The sequence below is a fragment of the Camponotus floridanus genome, unplaced genomic scaffold (assembly GCF_003227725.1).
Source record: "Camponotus floridanus strain SB8 unplaced genomic scaffold, Cflo_v7.5 scaffold170, whole genome shotgun sequence".
Lineage (NCBI taxonomy): Eukaryota > Metazoa > Arthropoda > Insecta > Hymenoptera > Formicidae > Camponotus > Camponotus floridanus.
Window position 1 is genome coordinate 148,091 of NW_020229293.1, and position 17,226 is coordinate 165,316.

At 30.9% G+C, this 17,226-nt stretch overlaps 2 protein-coding genes across 2 annotated transcripts; both read right to left on the minus strand.

Annotated features, from left to right (window-relative positions):
• Positions 1-923: 923 nt before the first annotated feature.
• On the minus strand, positions 924-3,697 carry LOC105253379. The gene is made up of 5 exons (XM_011261376.3): positions 3,437-3,697; positions 2,954-3,061; positions 2,734-2,868; positions 2,469-2,564; positions 924-1,241 (listed from the first exon to the last, which is right to left on the minus strand). The coding sequence occupies exons 1-5, from the start codon at positions 3,523-3,525 to the stop codon at positions 1,238-1,240; spliced, it is 432 nt and encodes a 143-aa protein (XP_011259678.1). The 5' UTR covers positions 3,526-3,697; the 3' UTR covers positions 924-1,237.
• Positions 3,698-8,875: 5,178 nt separating this feature from the next.
• Positions 8,876-14,478, minus strand: LOC105253380. Its single transcript, XM_011261379.3, has 4 exons — positions 14,099-14,478; positions 13,071-13,187; positions 10,713-10,782; positions 8,876-9,995 (listed from the first exon to the last, which is right to left on the minus strand). Exons 1-4 carry the CDS (start codon positions 14,191-14,193, stop codon positions 9,924-9,926), a joined length of 354 nt encoding a protein of 117 aa, XP_011259681.1. The 5' UTR covers positions 14,194-14,478; the 3' UTR covers positions 8,876-9,923.
• Between the last annotated feature and the right edge of the window lie 2,748 nt (positions 14,479-17,226).

The window sequence follows — 17,226 nt, forward strand, 5'->3', positions numbered from 1 at the left end:
ATTAACATAATTAGTAATATAAATGAATTAACATAAATATGAGTTGTTTTATTATTTTAATTATGCTCCCCATTCTTATACACATGCATAAGTCTTTTTCGTTTTTTCTTTTTTTCTGTCTAAAAATATAAGAATTATTTTCATAATAAAAGATTATTATTTATACAAAAAATTTAAGAGATATATGAGTCTATCTTTTTCTTTCTCTTCATCTTTTTATTTTTTTTTAATTTACTGCCAAGTTAGCAAAATCACTGGCATAAATTAAAGGGAAAATAATAATGATGTAATTGACTTGTGTTGATTTGTATTACTAAGAAGCTAATTAAAAAGCATTAAATATAATGAAAAGTATTGTCATCTTTATATATAGGAAAAAAGTATCCCCAAAAATACAACCGATTATACTTTGCTTTGTAAACACACATTATTGGAGTAGTTTTACGAATTTTCGTGTCATTGATATAATAAACAACGAAGGAAAATTTAAGACAAATAAAATTAAAGCTCCTAAAATGGCAATTGGATATTTTTATTTATACCATTTCTATAGATTATATTCCTCTAATCTTTTTTCGATTTTTACAAATTTATAGTAAGTTAATTTTTGATTATTAATTAAAATAATCATTGATTTGTTAAGGAGTAAGGAATTGCATTTAATCAAAATTCTTTTTATAAAACAATTTTTAATACCATTTATCATAACTACATAATTTATTATAACTACATAATTTTTACTACAAAAATTTCTAATCATTTTAAGAATTTATTATAAGCAATTTTCTTATAATCATTTAATATGTATAATTATATATATAATTTATATATATAATTTTCTTATAATCATTTAATATATAAATTTAATATATAATCATTTAATATATATTTGTTAAATAATGTATCTATAAATAAATAAATAATGAATAATTTATCTCTATTTTGTCTTAAGAATACGAATGAATTGAATAGAATATTATACTCGTCAGTATTTTGGTGATTTTTTACAATGAGTTTAATGAGTCTATAGAATCGTAGTAATATTTTTCTCATGATCACGTCGCTTTATGATGTATAATCTTCGCTACCGTAGTTCCACGATTGATTACTACTTGATTACTAAGCGATCGAAACGATGCGATGTTCAAAGAGTGTTCCTTGCACGTGCCAGGCTCATCCCTTGTGATAAAACGCATGCTATCATCAGATAGTTCCATAGCGGTTCAGAGCGGTTTACTCAACTGAAAATAAAAATAAAAAAGATTAAATTTCTTTCGACGAAGATATAAATTAGCATAATTGGCGCGATTTTTACTCGAAAATATCATTTTTCAAGATTACTCGAAAAATTACTCGAAAAATTCATTTTTCAAGATTTGACTCCCTCCTTCTCTTAATTAATTTTTGCATTTCACAATATGTATTCAAAATTTTATTTCATTAATATATATATTAATATATATATATATATATATATATATATATTAATGTGGGTCACCCTATATATATATATATATATATATATATATATATATATATATGTATAGCGTGACCCAGACTTAACGAATCAGCCATTAATGGTAGATTCCTGAGATCATTTGAAAACGAAAATCTTAATACCAAAATGTTGAGGAAGATGTAGTTTCGGCGCTATGAAAGATTAAAGACTATCAATCGGCGCGTTTCGTTCTCCTATGCTCAGGAACAAGGTGCAACGAGCCCGCATACAACGCGATAATATCGATATCATTAGAAGGATCAATATAAAATAAAAAATAGGATTCTACAGTGAGCGCGATTGTGTCTTCGATGCGACAGTAGTCAGTAGTTTGAACATTTTTATGAAGTCTTCCTCAACATTTTGGTATTAAAATTTTCGTCTCCGAATGATCTCAGGAATCTGCTATTAACGAATGATTTGTTAAGTCTGAGACACTTTGTATATATATATATATAATTTTCTACGCAAGAATAAAATTTTTCTGTTTAAAATAATCCAAAGATTATATCCTTATCAATTAATCGCACATACGCAGTAGAAACTGTCGATGACGCTGGCGTATATATGTATTAGTTTGAGCTTTTTCTCGATTATGCATCTTAAAACGTAATCGGGGTCGATTACTTCTTTTGATGTAAATCGAAATTGCGAAATATCGCGACGATAAAAAGCAAGATGGCACGTTCCAACGGCCAGAGGACTTATCGCGACTTAGCTGATACAGTGATAGCCTCGCGTCACTTTTAGATTTATGGTAATATCAACTTCGCTTTCTCGAATTTATGACCTACGCAATTGCGTGCTTATCGAAAAGCGCGAAAAAGCTTATCAGGAAGATATTATCGTCGCTCTTCGTCGCCCTTGAACATTCTTCCGCCGATCATTGCCAATCGATGCAATTGGATGACGAAAATTAATGCAGCTTGCGAGATGCTGTTAATAATCGAAAGACGAAACACACACTCACCTAACCAGAGGATACGCAGGGTCCCCGCCGCGTTTCAATTTTTTGACATGATGGATGGACACTGGAATTTGAGCCGCGAAACGCTTTCGTCGACCACTGTAAGATTGGTTACAAGAGAGTTTTTTTTAGAAAAAAAGATCAATTATCGGTTTATATAAAAAAAAGTATGTATAAGTTATTTTGAAAGTTAAAAAGGAGAAAAATTTACATTAAAAAATCTTATCATATATTTTATAGCGACTCTTATTTTCATAATTTTTCTTACATTTTTACTGGATCTAATTGCCAGGTTGGACCATTTTCGTCTGTCACGTTTAGCGACCGTTTGCCGGTGATTCTCGACAAGCTCACAAGTGTCTCCAACTCTGCTCGTCTTTGATCCGATAGCCGTTTTTGTCGTCTGCGAAAAAGCGGCGAGTTAGACGGATTAATTCAACAAAGTCGAATTTATCTCTCAAGAACGAGAAAACTTCAACTCGACTCACGATTTAACCGGAAATGAGTAGCTTCCTTGCGCGAGCGATGAGATTGCTTTTGGTTCGTAGCTCGAGAAGTCTGCCAAGTTTGAGCCACGTGACTCCAACATGCTCAATCTATTGCAAAATAATAATTACAAAAATGAGATATCGAGTGAAATAGCTGATATTTGAAGAAATCGAAAAATGTCCGGCTTTTTTTTATTTGAAACATAAATTTTTAAGACACGTGTCTCTTATATCGCGATATAATTGATAATATTTATCCCGACGAGCCAATGTTATCGTTAATATGATGTAATAACGTTAAAATGTGGCTAATAATGCTCTAATGTAACTCATATGCGGAGAAAACGTAAAACGGAAAATCACGTTGTTAAAGCGGAAACTTGTCGCAAAAATTGATATTGACTTCGCTTGATATTTTTCTATAAAATTGATCGATATTATTATAATTTCCAAAAAAAAGAATTGTTGAAAAGTAATATTTACCCGTTCTCGTCGACCGTAGGACGCCCATCGATAAATCTCGCCAGTATAAGTGCCACGAGGACGCAGATCGCTATCAATGAATATCCCATTTTTAATTTTTTTTTATTACTAAAGAGAAATTTAAACGCGTGAAAAGAAAGAATAAGCGTCTTTGAAAAAAAAAACAGAACAAATTTACACAGAGATTAATACAATCTTCAAAAGTTCCCTCGCTTCGTTCGTTGTATGTAAACTATTAAGTCGGAGTAACGGTCGTCATCGCATATATAGGGTGACGATATCCTTATCCCCTCCTCTAACAAGTATCAACGCATTTGCATTCGCTACTTTGTATCGTTTCCATTTGTCAATATCTGTCAATTAGTTCTTCACAACAAATATAACGCACATTTGCTTAATAATTTCGTGAAAACTCGCTTGATTGCTCGCCTAGTCTCTTCTTGCAGGTGATCCAACCACAATAGATTCGACAAAGCGATCATTAAAAATCGTACAAACGGTTTGCCGAAAAAAGAAACTACTGAAAATATCGAATCAAATTATTTTGGATATAATAATTTTTCGAATTTCTCATTCTTATCTTCGCAGAAGGAAAATCTTACAAATAGAAAACTCATATAACAGCAAAATTTATCATTGACGTCGTTAAATTTCATCTCTAAAGTGATCAGAAAAAATCGCAATCGTGCTCGTGCGCTTTTACGCCTCGCACAATTCTCTACTTTTTCTTAGATTTATTTATATAAATATATATAAAAATATATTCTTATAATATTCGTTCTTTCAACTGAAATGTTACAGCAACAACAGTCTACAAAAAGGGCCCTGCAAATGGTACATTTTCTTTGTTTTAACAAAAAACGTGTTTAATAATTGCGAATTTTCTAGTTTAATCCGGTATATTTCCAATATTATCCGCATATTTTTCTTTTTCTACAAACTGAGAAAACAACGATACAAGATGTTCATTTTACGATTTACTTCGATATAATATATAATTAATTCACAATCAGTAAATTTTTGTTGAGAAATATGCCAAATTCGGCCATTTCGCAGAAGCAGAAAAATGAACTTCTGACCTCATTTTGATATAAAACTTTGAGTGGGCAGAGATAATATAATTTATGTGCTATATATCCGGTAATTCTTTATTTTTTACGTCTTTCTTTTATACGACACCGTTTGTTCAAATTATATTATAAGAGAATTATAACAAATTCGGTTTCAAAAAAATTGTAGCAATTAATCAAGTCCTAATTTAAGTAATATAATATTTAGGAAATATAATTTAAATAATTATTATATTAATTTAAATAATTATTATAATTATTATAACAATTATTATTTTTATAAACTCTGTTGCCTTCTTTTAATAAATTACAATATCATAAAATCTTATTAATATATGCATATATATATATATATATATATATATATATATATATATTCATTTTTGATTTTGTACTTCAACCGCGGGATTTTATTATATACGTATTAGCATTAGATAAATCATGCAATGCCATTACGAAACTGCTCCAATGTTACGCTGTATGCGAATATAATTTTAATATTTTCGCGAATTATCGCCTTTATTTATTATTTTTGCGATATCTCTTGAAATCCCTTATTAATGTATGTTTTTTTTATTTTATGCTCTAATCGCAAAGCTTCGTTGTACCATCAACACCATCAGACTAATCACGCAACATGCTTCATTATTACGAAATCATTCTAGAACGCGTTACGCTTCTTCATTTTTATATCTTACTTCCGGCATCGATTTTATTATATTTCGATCGTTAAATCTTTATCGCGCGCGACATCCAAGGAAACATGGCTGACGCGCGACTTGGAATATTATATTCGCGATTGAAATATATGTATTATAATACACCTATTAATTCGATGCTTGAAAGGAAAAATGAAGGTTTTATTATACACCCTTTGTATAATACAAATTGACAAGAGCCAATTTGATTATCGTATTTTTTTTCGTCGCAATAAGACACATGCGAAATCGAAGCTGTACATTACATACCGCAATAACGTGATAAAGTTACTAAGCAGTTATTGCATTGAGCAACGGAAATGACGTTTCTGATTAACGCGAATCGTACGGAAAAAAGAGGGGAGAGAGATACACGTATGAATTTCATAATTTATCATATGTCACGCTTCGTGGATCCGAAGGAAATCGGGCGCGCAATCGTCAACGATTGTCATTGGAAGAAAAAAAATGAAAGAAAAAAAAAATTTCAGCGATTACGCGTTGGAGGCGCGTACACGCGTCTAACGTGTAACGTTTCGATTATACGTAACGTTTTGTTTTCGTTATAGATATGATACTGGACCACATGATTCCCCCCTCTTACATCGCGCAACGCATGTCATCCTCGTATTAGTAAATTTGTCGTACGATTTCGTATCTATCGGATAAATATTGGACCACACGCTGACAGGAGGAGCCGAAAAATTGGATCATGTAAACTTGGGATTGTTGTGTTTCTCATTTATTTACAATTGACGGGCGATTAGATTATACTTTTGCAGACTGTACACATCAAATATTTTTTATTTATTATTTATTTTCCTTATGCGCCATATTTATGCCGAATTTCCTTATGGCACGGAACATTGCGACAATATTGCCACAATATAATGTGCTATGTTTAATTTTCAAAATTAATTCCTTTGCTAAATAAATTTTTATCTTTTCCGAGAGATATATATACGCATTATAATAATAATAAATATGTAGACATTGATAATATTTTACGTATAAATTGCGTAGAGCGTTTTCGCCCCTGTCTACAAAGCAAGTAGTACAAAGCACTATTGGTCCGACGGTTTGACAGGTTGGCTGTCTAAAAAGGAAATACGTAATTTATATCGGTTGAATAATTATTGATCGATAAAGTATAAAATATTTGCGGATTAGATAATACTTTCGGTTAATATTTTAAGAATATCAATTTTGATTTCTCCTCACAGAAGAAAAAAGAATGTTTAAAAATGTATCTATTTTCTTAACAAATATATATTAATTTTATATGCAAACACCTCTCTTTTTCCTTTGTACAAATTTATGATAATGTTGAAGAAATTTATTCTTTATCACTTCGATAAAATAATCCATATGAAACACGTGGTATATAACGATGTAACAATGTAAAATTGTACAGAGAAAGAATTCTGTATTTACCGACAGAAAGGTATAATTCTCTTCTCTCTCCACTATGTTTTTGCAGAGGGAGTCGTAATCTAATTTTTCGGAAATTTATTAGCGCCTAATTTCGGCAGCTTTCCATTTCCTTATCCTTTATTTTAAAGATTAAGAAGCTATGCCATTTATTTTCCGATATCAGATATATTCTTTAATAAATCCTAAAATTTAAAAAAAATTCCTCTGAAAAAGTATATCATTTTTTTTTCACGTGTCGTTTGAGACAATTATTCCAAATAAACTTATTTCAATAAACTTTCTTATACTTTGAAGACAAATTTGATATAAAGTTTATATCTGAATGACAAATAACATCACAGAATTACTCATTACATAATAAATCTCCAAACATTCGAACTGTCAAAATCTGTAATGTCTACTATTTAACATATGCAAATCCCAAGAACATTTCTTACGCTTGCATCGGAGAAATAAAGCTGGTCCCACACTGCTGATTCCCCCAGTTTTAATTATCAAACTACAATTTTTCAATTACAAATCCTTATCTGTACAAAATAACCACAACGCATAATCAGTCGATATCGCAAAATGAAAAGATTTTCCAAAATGGGAGGATTGTTTTAAAGCTTTTTATTATAACAATCATGATATTCCGTTCACGAAGTGAACTTGATTCTGTAAAAACAAATAAGAGAAAAGAATAAATTGCACAAATAATGGATTATTTCTTTTTATTGCGTTCACAATTGCATATACATGTTTGTCCAAAGTAATCCGACAACGTGATTAGTAGATGAGAAAGGAAATGAAAATGTCGATGCTTGTGTATACATGTGTGATACTATGAGAATCTCCTATAATTAATTTGTAGTTAATGACTTGTGTGGTCACCTTTCCACATCAAATATGAAAAGAATGTAAATAAATAAATAAATAAATATATAAATAAATAAATAAGTCATAATAAATAAATGTACACATAAAGAGAGAAAAAAGATATCCAAACCGATATAGATCTTTCAAAGCCGCGGACTTTTAGCATTTAAATGCTACTTTTATGAGAATTCGATCCATTTAACTTGTTGCTTATTTACTTATATTACTAAATCAATTTGCAGAATTTTCAAAGTTTGATAATTTCTCCCTTCCTTTCTCTTCTTTTTCCCTCGTTTTCCTTTGTCAAATTATATAATCTAAAAATAATATATCTTTTTTTTGCAATAATAAAGTTATAAAGTTCTAAATCTGTTTTACTTTTGTCTTTTTCAATTTTATTTCTATGGTCTTTTAATGAGAATATGTTTATTTTGAGAACAAAAAGGCCTCTTAAAAACATCTAAAAGATGTCTTTAAGTCATTTTTTAGACATTTTTTTTAGAGACACGTGTTGTTTGGAAATTTTTGTTTGTTCTCAGAAAAGAACATTAATTTATTCAAAAAAGAAATAAAATTGTCAAAACTGTAATACAATTCTATAAAAAGTTAATAAATATCTATGGATAGACATTTCTTCACTTAATTTCCAACTAAAGTTCAAAAACTACATGTGTATCGGTTTTAATATCTTTTCTTTACAAATAAATATTAAGTTTTATAAATAGCAATAGGTAAATATAGTAAGGAACGTAGACTCATGAGACGCGTGCGCGAGTCCAATTAATACTAAAATAATTTCTTTAAATTAAAAACTAATAAAACAAATAAAACTGCCCAGGAAGTTAATTATTTCCTAAGAGGTAATTTCATGTAACAAACACTTCATGTCATTGCTCAATACGTAGTCGCACATCTGCGATTAATCCATCAATAAATAATAATATAGATATGTTTTTTCTTGTCCGACATAAATTCTCAATTTTTACATCAACGTAAAAATAAAGAAAAAAAGGACTGAGAAAGAATCTAATAAAAACTAAATAAGAAAATATGGTCGAACCCGGAATGCAATACACGCCACTCGCATGCGTAAAAGGGCGAGCGAAAAAAGTGTCAAAATCCACTATTAATATTAATTTTGGTCTTTTACAATAATTATTATAAATATCATAAATAATAAGTTACAAAATAATTCACGCGTTGTAACAGAAGAAATATTATATCAGCGATATAAATTCGTTTGCTAAAAGCACAATGAACGTAATTTTGTAAATGAATGTCTGGAAAACCTATTGCATTAAACGAAGAGAGACTTACTAAAATAAGTAAATTTGTAAAATTAACGATTAATTTCTTCTGATAAATATCTTAAAGAAAATTTATGATCTTTTCACGGTAAATGTTATCATGATAGTAAATTATACTATAACAAATCTCATATCTTCGACTTGTATTCTAAAAAAATAAATCGATACGTTATGATCATGTTATATAATAAAATTCATTTTTTGCTTTAGCTTTATTTTATCATTAGATAGAGAATAATTGAAAGTGGTCAAATTTCATGAATCGACGATCAAAATTTATATAAGATCCTGCGTTTTTAGAAAAGTCAAACGACAGATGTTTCTTTTCAAGTCTCTCAATGTCATCGTGAGTAATCGACAAATCACACGAAAAGAAACTGGCGCAATCGAGAAAAGCCAGTTGGAATGACATTGCGCTTTCTCAAGAGAAATTACGTGATCTAAGCGGCTCGCGTCATAATAGTAAACATAGCGGCCGATCAAACAGCCGATGCGGTCGGGGGGAAGATGCTTAAAAATGAAGATATTGCACATTCTTACGAAATTACGAAAAAAATTAATTATTAATCTGAGCGTCTCTAACAAAACGATTAACGCGATCGTGTAAATCAAATCTAAAGAGATTTACTGTCTCGTCGAGAAAATGTACCTTAGAAATTACGCACATTGTCGCGAATACTGAGACGATATATTCACATGTAAAATACTGTTCTCGTTAAGTCTCTTCTCAAATACTTAAATAAGGAACGCAGTCCGGAGACACGATCACGCCCCGTCACCCCATGGATACCGTACTTTGCACGGTAATTTTTTTTGCCGTACGCACTCTCGTCATCTCCCGCTGTTGTCATCTGGTCCATTTACACACGTTACGCGAGTAATTTCTGCTCTTGTTGAGAGTTAATTATTTTCATTTCTTCAGGCGTCAAAAGTCCGTAAAAGGAATCGAAAGCTCGGACGGAAACTGGTCCGTAGTAATGCGTTGTCGACGAATCACGGCTGAGAGATCAATTAAATGCGTATGTGTGTGTGTATGTGTAAGTGTGTATATCCCTTTTAATTGCTCTACTTTCTCTCTCCTTCTCCTCGCTTCCGCCTTTTCCTCCTCTCGGCTTCTAACTTATTCTTGAGTGACGCCGAGCTTCTGAATCGAATCAACCGATAGTTTCTCTTCCTCCCGCGGATCCTCCTTCTGCAATTAGAATAAACGGAAATGAAATTAGTCTCGATTTCGAGACCCGCGACGGCAATTTTCGCTAATGTATTCAAGCTACATGTTATTACATCATCGAGTCGCTATACGCGTAGCTACCTGTTGAATGTCACGAAGTGGCTGTCGACCGATCGCTGATTATTTGACAAGAATGAAACGATAAGGGCAGATAAATCGACCGAGAGAACAGGAATATCATTTGGATTGCATCTCGAAGACATCACGGGTGTCGACAAAATCGTTAATTACACTCTAAAGTTCATTAGGTTTCACAGCAGGCGGCTCGGTCTATCTTTCCTCGTCGTAAAACTATCGCTCGAGCAGACACATGACAAATGATCGGTCGAGGAGGAACGGCCATAGATACGAAATTTGCATTGCGCGACGCTTTATGTATGATACACTTTCCGTATATAAAATATTAGTCGCGGAATATAACACAGCGTAAACGATTCTCGTTCCATAAAATTTATTATCGTTTAATATAATTATTTTTAATATAATTTAGCGAATTAATATTTTTTAATATAATTTTTAATGTAATTTTTTAATAAATTTATATTTTTTTATTTTATAATAATTTTTTAATTTATTTTTTAATATAATTTTTTAAGATAATTTGTTAATATAATTTAGCGAATAACTTTGCAAAACGAGAGGGCATGCACACGTTAATATATTATATGTATATCTTACCCGAGGTAAGGAACGAATTCGATTTAATTGGTCCAGAATTGATTCCGTGATGGATCTTCGCTTACGTCCTCTGGAAAGAACAATAGAATTATGTTCAAACTTGATCGACAATTTAAATATACGAAACGCAATAATTTTTTTTTAAATTGAAGCTTGACGATGTGTGTGTATCTCAAAAATTTGACATTATTTTTTTTTTAACTTTTTGAAGAGGCAAACATTCGAGATGATCACGCTGGACGCTCGTGTGCCGAAAGAAGAGAAAAGATGACGCCTTTTTATGCAATAGTCATGCAATCGCTGAGAATCTATTCAGATCCGACTTTATCTCTAGCAAATAAACGCTATGAATCATGCAAATTATGACGAGTAATTTGTTTATTGAGGCTTAATCAAATGCTTTCCTGATAATGTCGTCATCGATGGAACGCGAAAAAACGTGATATCTCCATTAATCAATAACTAGCGGGAAGGAATATCATCGATACAGATGTAAATCTCTAAATTTCGAGTGTCGCAATTTTTTCCCGCCTATTATTATTCCTGCATTAAAGTTCGAAAAAATCGAAAAATATTTTATTCTTCAAATGGCTAAATTTCTCCCGAAATATATTAGTCTGAAATTTCCTTGGAAAAGCATGCATTGCGTCAGACGATACTTGAATTACTTCACATATTTGATATGTTCTTCCTTACATCTACTTACTTATGCTATCACTTACGCGAACGCGCTACAACATACATTACATTTCAATGATCCACGGAAGATATACGAGAGCGAGAGGAGGGGAAGAATTAATGCAAAGAATTAATCCACTTATTAATTGAGGAATAGTAGAATTACTCGATGTTCACATTCCGTTAATTACAATGTAAGACGGTGTGTTGGCGTCAACTAATTTACTCGTGAAAACAGTCACATCCGATTACGTGAGATCGGGGCCTTTTCAGAGAACACATTTGAATAGAAATTTATTCACGGAATATTCAACGTGAAGTAACCTAGTTAGGGGTACCATCTTCGTTTTTTCTTCACCGGTTGTCTCGATGCAGTTATACTCGTATGTTATTCAGTAGACGCCGTTGCATACGCGCTCGCGCAATTTGTATTCGAAAATACTTCATCTTCCTCTTCTCTCTTTCAGTTCTTTTTATACAAGATCAATAACGAGCGTACGTCGATATCGTCAGAATAGGGATAAGAGTATTAAAATTATTCTTAAAAAATCCTCTTATATATATTTTAGTTATATTATACACTGTATATATTATACACTGTTTTATATTATTAATCTTGAAAATATTTTATTAAGTATATTACTCATTAAAAGCGTTCTTTAGATTACGCGCAATTATTTTTAAATCGTCCGCTATTTTTCCTTTCTTTTTTAATTCTTGTACTCTTTAGCTAAAATAAATGCGGACGATATCAAAAGCTTCAAAGAAATAAAAAAAAACGTATTATATAACGCAATCAATGAAATCTTCGACAATGGCATACATTGTTTCAAATATAATATTTTGCCTATTCATTTTGTTAGAAAAATTATATATAACTATATTTGATTTTTTCAAGAATCTTAGACACACTGTTTATAAAATACTCAAATAATGAATGAAGGCGAAGTTAAATAAATAATTATATATTTTTTAATATATAATTATTTATTTAAATTTGCCTTCATTCATTATTTGAGTCTTCATATTATTTCTTAATATATTTTTAATAATTACTTTAGCATATCATTGACAATAATAACAGTTTCGCGTATCCGTAATGAAATTTATGCAATTTATGGTTAAAAAGAGATATCTTTTATTATAATTTTATGATTAACTTTTTCGCAATTATCATTTAATTGTATCTGCTTAATTGTAGCTACTTTTAGCAATGTGTAAAAGAATAATAAAAAAGTGAATCAAGCGCACAATTTAAATTCTAATATTATCAATGCACATATTATCTTTTTTAAACATTTAGAGAAACACTTACATATAAATATGTGTGTGTGTGTGTGTGTGTATGTGTGTGTGTGTGTGTGTGCGTGCGTGTTAATACTGATATATATCACTATAATAATTATATAATATTATTGTAATATTATTATCTTAATATATATAACATTAATATAATAATATTATAATATCATAATTATTAATAAAATATTAATACAAATGTCTAATTATTATATATATATATATATATATATATATGTGTGTGTGTGTGTGTGTGTGTGTGTGTGTGTGTGTGTATATGTGTAGTTAATTATATGTGTATAGAAGGAGTATATAGTTGAAAAAAAATTTATAAACTAAATTATATCAATTATAGCGACATAAGATGGAAGGTGGACTTACACGACAGCTGGGTCGATTTTTCCGAATGCTACGGGAACCACGACACCCTTCACATTTTGCAGCCCCATCATCGTTTCGAGCTCGGCGAGCCTCTGATCAGAAAGGCGTCTGTACCGACTGCAACAAATTGAAACCCGTTGCCAATTAATCAAATATTCTCAAATATTCTCATGGAGATCATCAACTAGAGAAAAAAAGAGAGCACACGTAATTCTCTTTAGAATTTATTTCAAATTCCTAAACCGCCAACAATCGATTATAATCAGCGACAATTTTAATCTCGATACGTGGAAGATTCATCGCTTTAATAACCATGCTAATCTTACGAGCGACAAAGCTTCAGTTCTGTTCATTATCATTGCATGTTTTAGAAAAGAGAAAAGACCTTCCGCCTCGTGTCAGAAGATTATTTGAATTGCGTTATCATTATTTGATATCTAGATAAAATTACATATTTCATATATTAGATAGCAATTACATCATCTAATAATGGCATTTAAAATTATATTATATTATTTAAAATATTAATAATAAATATTAAGTTATAATAAATTTAATTAATAAATTTCATTAATAAATTTTATTAATAAATATTAATTTATAATATTATATATATATATATATATATTTTTTTTTTTTAATTATTTAAAATTATTATGTATGTTTATACTTAATTATTTATATTATCTTTGAGTCTTAATATTAATATTAATATCTCTTATTTTTAACCTTACAATATTATTCGAAATAAATTGAATTTAGTTTGACGATAAAAGTAACGAATCATTAATGGAGAAAACAATGGTATAATAAATTCCAAATAATAAAAATATTAACAAAATAAAAACAATAGCCGATTTAAGAGCCAATTGCAATGAATTTGCAACGAAAGGAGAAACCGGTGTGTCGCAATAATTTCGCGCGTTGCCTCACCACGTCTTGAAAAGCGCGATTTCTTCTAAAGAGAGATTGTTTAAAGAGCGCGATTTTTCTTTCGAAATCTGACTCGGTCTCTTTAAAATCCATACCTAAGATGAAATTCGGGTGGACCGATGTATGCCGTTTCCGATAGCAACGCTACAACTAGGACGCACAGGATCGTCGCGCTAATCGAAAAATTCATCTTGGCACCCACTACAGTCAATTTAAATAACGGAAAGAAAGAACTACCGCGCAGCTGATCGCCGGTTCACGATCTTGTCACACACTTTCTCTCTCTCCTTCTCTTCTTTTACGCGCGATTTCCCTCAAGAGTTCTCCTCGATAACTTTTTCCCTCTCTTTTTTTTCACTAATTTCCAACTCAATTTTTTTCCACGATTTCTTTCTCTTACGTCGCTTTTGTCTTCTGGTGAACTGTAGCTACTCTCGGCCGCATCGAGCATATATACCCTCCCTATCCCCACCCCTCTAGTTGCTACGACTAGATCGCCCCCACTTTATTAGCGCGGATCCACCCTCTCGGTTTTTATGCGCGATACCTGCACTTGAAATCCTTTTCTCCAGTTCTGCGAATCGAATAATTCCCCTGTAACACAATTGTATTTCTTTACGTGTCATACTTGAGTATATTTAACGTGTCTTAAAATTACATCCGTTTGACAGATTTCTTCTTTTTGGACAAAATCTATGTGATGTATATACCTTTCGAATCTCTCAGAATTTTAATAATTCATATCAAGAATATTTTCCAATTTATACGTGATGATCTTTGTGTTCTTTTATGTTCTTAAAATTGCCAGACTTATGATTACCCAACAGACTCGAAGCAATATCTCGAGCACTTTGAAACTAATTACGATACCGTGTACTTAAAAAAAACTTTAATTACTTTCTTTGTGTAATTATACAAATTAGTTTATCCTACGCGATTCTGCGTCATGTCTTGACATCGCGAGTGATCGCGAGGACAAAGGTCCTGCCTTCAGGATCCGTTATAGCTTTCTGAAGAGACATGACGCTTCTTCTCTGTTATTCTCGACGGCGCAATATTTTTTCAACGACACACACACGAGGATGAGTGATGGAGGATTAATAAAAGCAACAAAGCTACCTCAAGTAAAAAGGAACAATTGTTAGAAATTCTAATACAATGCGTCTTAATAAGATCTGTGAAATTGCGTTAATTTTTTGAATAGACTTTCATTCATTAAACTGTTTATTTTATAATACTTTCTTTTCCGTGTTTCTAGATTTAGAATCTTATCGCGAGACGCAAATAACGACACTGAATAAAATTAACGCGAGTACGCTACTATCGTCGTCATTTTCGTAATTGCAATATCACCCGCTTTATCTCTTTCTGTCTCTCTCTTTCTCGCGCGTTGTTGTTATAATTCGCGTCTTAAGAATGTTTATTTGTCCAAAAACACATGCACTTTTTTGTACATGTATAACCAAACAAATTGTATAATTTGGAAAATATACAGATGCATGATAATCACGTGCCAAAAAAAAATGAATCATTATCGATATGATATCATTGTACGAGGAGTATTTTTCCGATACGTCTACTTATTGCGATTTTTTGCAACTTTGTAATAGTATGAACGAGGCAAAAATTAAAATTTGATACTTAAAAATCATCAAAATAAAAGCCGATAAACACAGCGAAAAAATTATCGAGAAGTTAAAAAAAAAACGTATCTATCTTAAAAACACAAAGTGGAGTAAACATCTCTTACAAAAAAAGACACTCCTCATATAATTATAATATTAATAGTACGTGAATTATTTTAAGCAACAACGAAGAACTGTTTATACGTGGATGGGCATTGTTGACATTTGTTTAACATTATGTAAAAAGATTTCATTTTACCTCGTTGAAAATCCTGATGATCTGCTACAGAAGTAAGATTTTGAGCTGAATGAAAATTTTGTTGCATCTTGCCATTAAAATTCTAAATTAATTTTATAACCAATAAAAATTATATACATATATAAGATTAAATAAAATTTGAAATTTAGTATAATAAATAAATTAAATAAAAATTATATACATAAGATTAAATAAAATTTGAAATTTAGAATAATAAATAAATTAAATAAAAATTATATACATATATAAGATTAAATAAAATTTGAAATTAGAATTTACAATAAAATTACAAAAGATATTTGAATATCCTCATCGAAGATCGTGGTAACTTCAAAACGATTTTTTACGCCAGTTTGTTTCATATACACATACTCTTGCGCATATTGCGGTTGACGCAAACTATGTTACGTAGGGAAATACCTCTTAGATACTGGGAACACTGTAACAAGCGACTTGTGCGATGATGTATTCGTAATCTCTCGAAATCTGTTTGCGGATTCGCGGTTAACAACTTTGACTACTTTCGATGACTGCCAATCTATTTTTAATCCGCCGCGTTAATATTACACATTTTCATATCTCGCTCTCGATTATGCATATCTACCAACTATTAAAACGATATATTATGTACTTCGACCATGATTTGCGTAATGCCTTTATACACACGAGACATATTATGTAATACGTTTGTTGAAAAGAAACTATGCAGAACACTTGTGTGAATATTAATTAGAGATGAGAGATAAACTCTGGGGTATTTTAGCAACAGGAATTTTTCTCCAAGTGAAACTTGATGTAAGAATCACAAAATCTGTGCAATTTTACATCATTGATAGAGTTATACGTCATCAAATTATCAAGTCACGTATAGATTTGTACTCGGAATTTCTGATTATTATCACGATTAGACACAGAAAGCCCCGGGAGAGATAACTGCTATGGCAATTATACAACATCCGTTTTATTCTACTTTTTAAATTTAATAGTAGGTCGCCATACGTTACTTTATCAATTTATCACGTTTGAATCGCAAATACCAACGGGTGACACACAAATTGATACTTATTAAGCGCGTTGACGACTGATTATCGAAACACAGTGTGCGTGGGTTGACATATTTCACGCTAAAATCGATTAAGAGGCGCCAAATATTTCACGCGAAGCGTTAATGATTCATCATAAATTGCTCTTAAATTTATTATAATAGTATTTAATCAGGATATATCTGCGATTTCATAGAACCTATAGAAATCCTTGATGTCGTGGAAATTTGATAGGTATCAAGGTATTGTACGCGCTATTTCAATTAATCTTATTGAACTTTTATCCGTACATAAAA

Bases quoted from the DNA above. Each gene is read 5' to 3' on its own strand.
- LOC105253379 (XM_011261376.3), bottom strand. From the start codon at position 3,525: ATGGGATATTCATTGATAGCGATCTGCGTCCTCGTGGCACTTATACTG. The intron at 2,869-2,953 runs GTGAGTCGAGTT...GCTTTTTCGCAG, and splicing joins TACTCATTTCCGGTTAAATC to ACGACAAAAACGGCTATCGG. The intron at 2,565-2,733 runs GTAAGAAAAATT...CCAATCTTACAG, and splicing joins CAATTAGATCCAGTAAAAAT to TGGTCGACGAAAGCGTTTCG.
- LOC105253380 (XM_011261379.3), bottom strand. From the start codon at position 14,193: ATGAATTTTTCGATTAGCGCGACGATCCTGTGCGTCCTAGTTGTAGCG. The intron at 13,188-14,098 runs GTATGGATTTTA...AATTTGTTGCAG, and splicing joins CCACCCGAATTTCATCTTAG to TCGGTACAGACGCCTTTCTG. The intron at 9,996-10,712 runs GTAAGATATACA...TTCTAATTGCAG, and splicing joins GAATTCGTTCCTTACCTCGG to AAGGAGGATCCGCGGGAGGA.